The sequence below is a fragment of the Seriola lalandi genome, unplaced genomic scaffold, assembly GCF_002814215.2.
Source record: "Seriola lalandi dorsalis isolate HSWRI2012SDOR001 ecotype SW California unplaced genomic scaffold, Sedor1 jcf7180001979219, whole genome shotgun sequence".
NCBI classification, from domain to species: Eukaryota; Metazoa; Chordata; class Actinopteri; order Carangiformes; family Carangidae; genus Seriola; species Seriola lalandi.
Genome location: NW_019449885.1, coordinates 1 through 858, shown reverse-complemented (window position 1 = coordinate 858; position 858 = coordinate 1). Strand labels below are relative to the sequence as shown.

The following is an 858-nucleotide window of genomic DNA, read 5'->3' as shown; positions in this document are numbered from 1 at the left end:
CAGGTACTGAGCTAACAGAAACCATGACACAATCCATACAGAGCTTTTCTCAGTGGAATGATGTCTTGCTGTTGTTGCCAAAATCTCAATCATTTGTGTTTTTACCCTTACCCAGGTGAGGAGAAGCTGAACATCTTGGAAATAGTGAAGCCGGTAGAAACAGTAGAAGTGGTGATTGATCCAGATGCAGCAGGAGAGGAGGGTGCTCTGGTGGAGGAGGGTCAGCTGATTGCTGTGGAGAGGTCTGGCCTCTCTGATGAGACGTCAGAACAGGTTACACGCTGGGCTGCAGCACTTGAAGGCTACCGCAAAGAGCAGGTCCGGCTGGGAATTCCATATGGTGAGGAGCCCAAAAATGAAACATCTTACTATGGTGGAAAACAATCCTTAACGTGCTGACTAATAAATGTGGTTGTTCATACATGAGGATTCTCTCTCTCCCCTCAGACCCCGTGCTGTGGTCGGCTGACCAGGTGATCCACTGGGCCGTGTGGGTGATGAAGGAGTTTAACATTGACGAGATGGAAATAGGCAGCATTCACATCCCAGGTCGAGAGCTCTGCGCTTTCAGCCAAGACGAGTTCCTTCAGAAAGTGCCCAATGGAGAGATACTCTGGAGTCACCTGGAACTCTTACGCAAATGTAAGGAGTTGTAGGTTTAATGACAGTTTGGTTTTTACCAATTTGTACAGAAAGAATCAAGTTTGAGCTTTATACAAAATTCAACTTATCCCTTGTATATATTTCAGATGTGTTGGCCAGCCAGGACCAGTCTGGAGGGGACGCCACAGTCACTATTGATCAACGTAAGTGTTCTAGTGAAATATCTGCCAAAATGTTAAACTTTTATACTTAACA

General features: G+C 45.8%; 1 protein-coding gene across 1 annotated transcript; it reads left to right on the top strand.

Annotated features, from left to right (window-relative positions):
- Positions 1-115: 115 nt before the first annotated feature.
- LOC111658314 (GA-binding protein alpha chain-like) lies at positions 116-837 on the top strand (the record flags this gene model as incomplete). Its single annotated transcript, XM_023410787.1, has 3 exons — positions 116-340; positions 448-642; positions 750-837. Coding segments are annotated over 3 exons (508 nt in total), but the record flags the coding sequence as incomplete, so codon positions are not given.
- Positions 838-858: the final 21 nt, after the last annotated feature.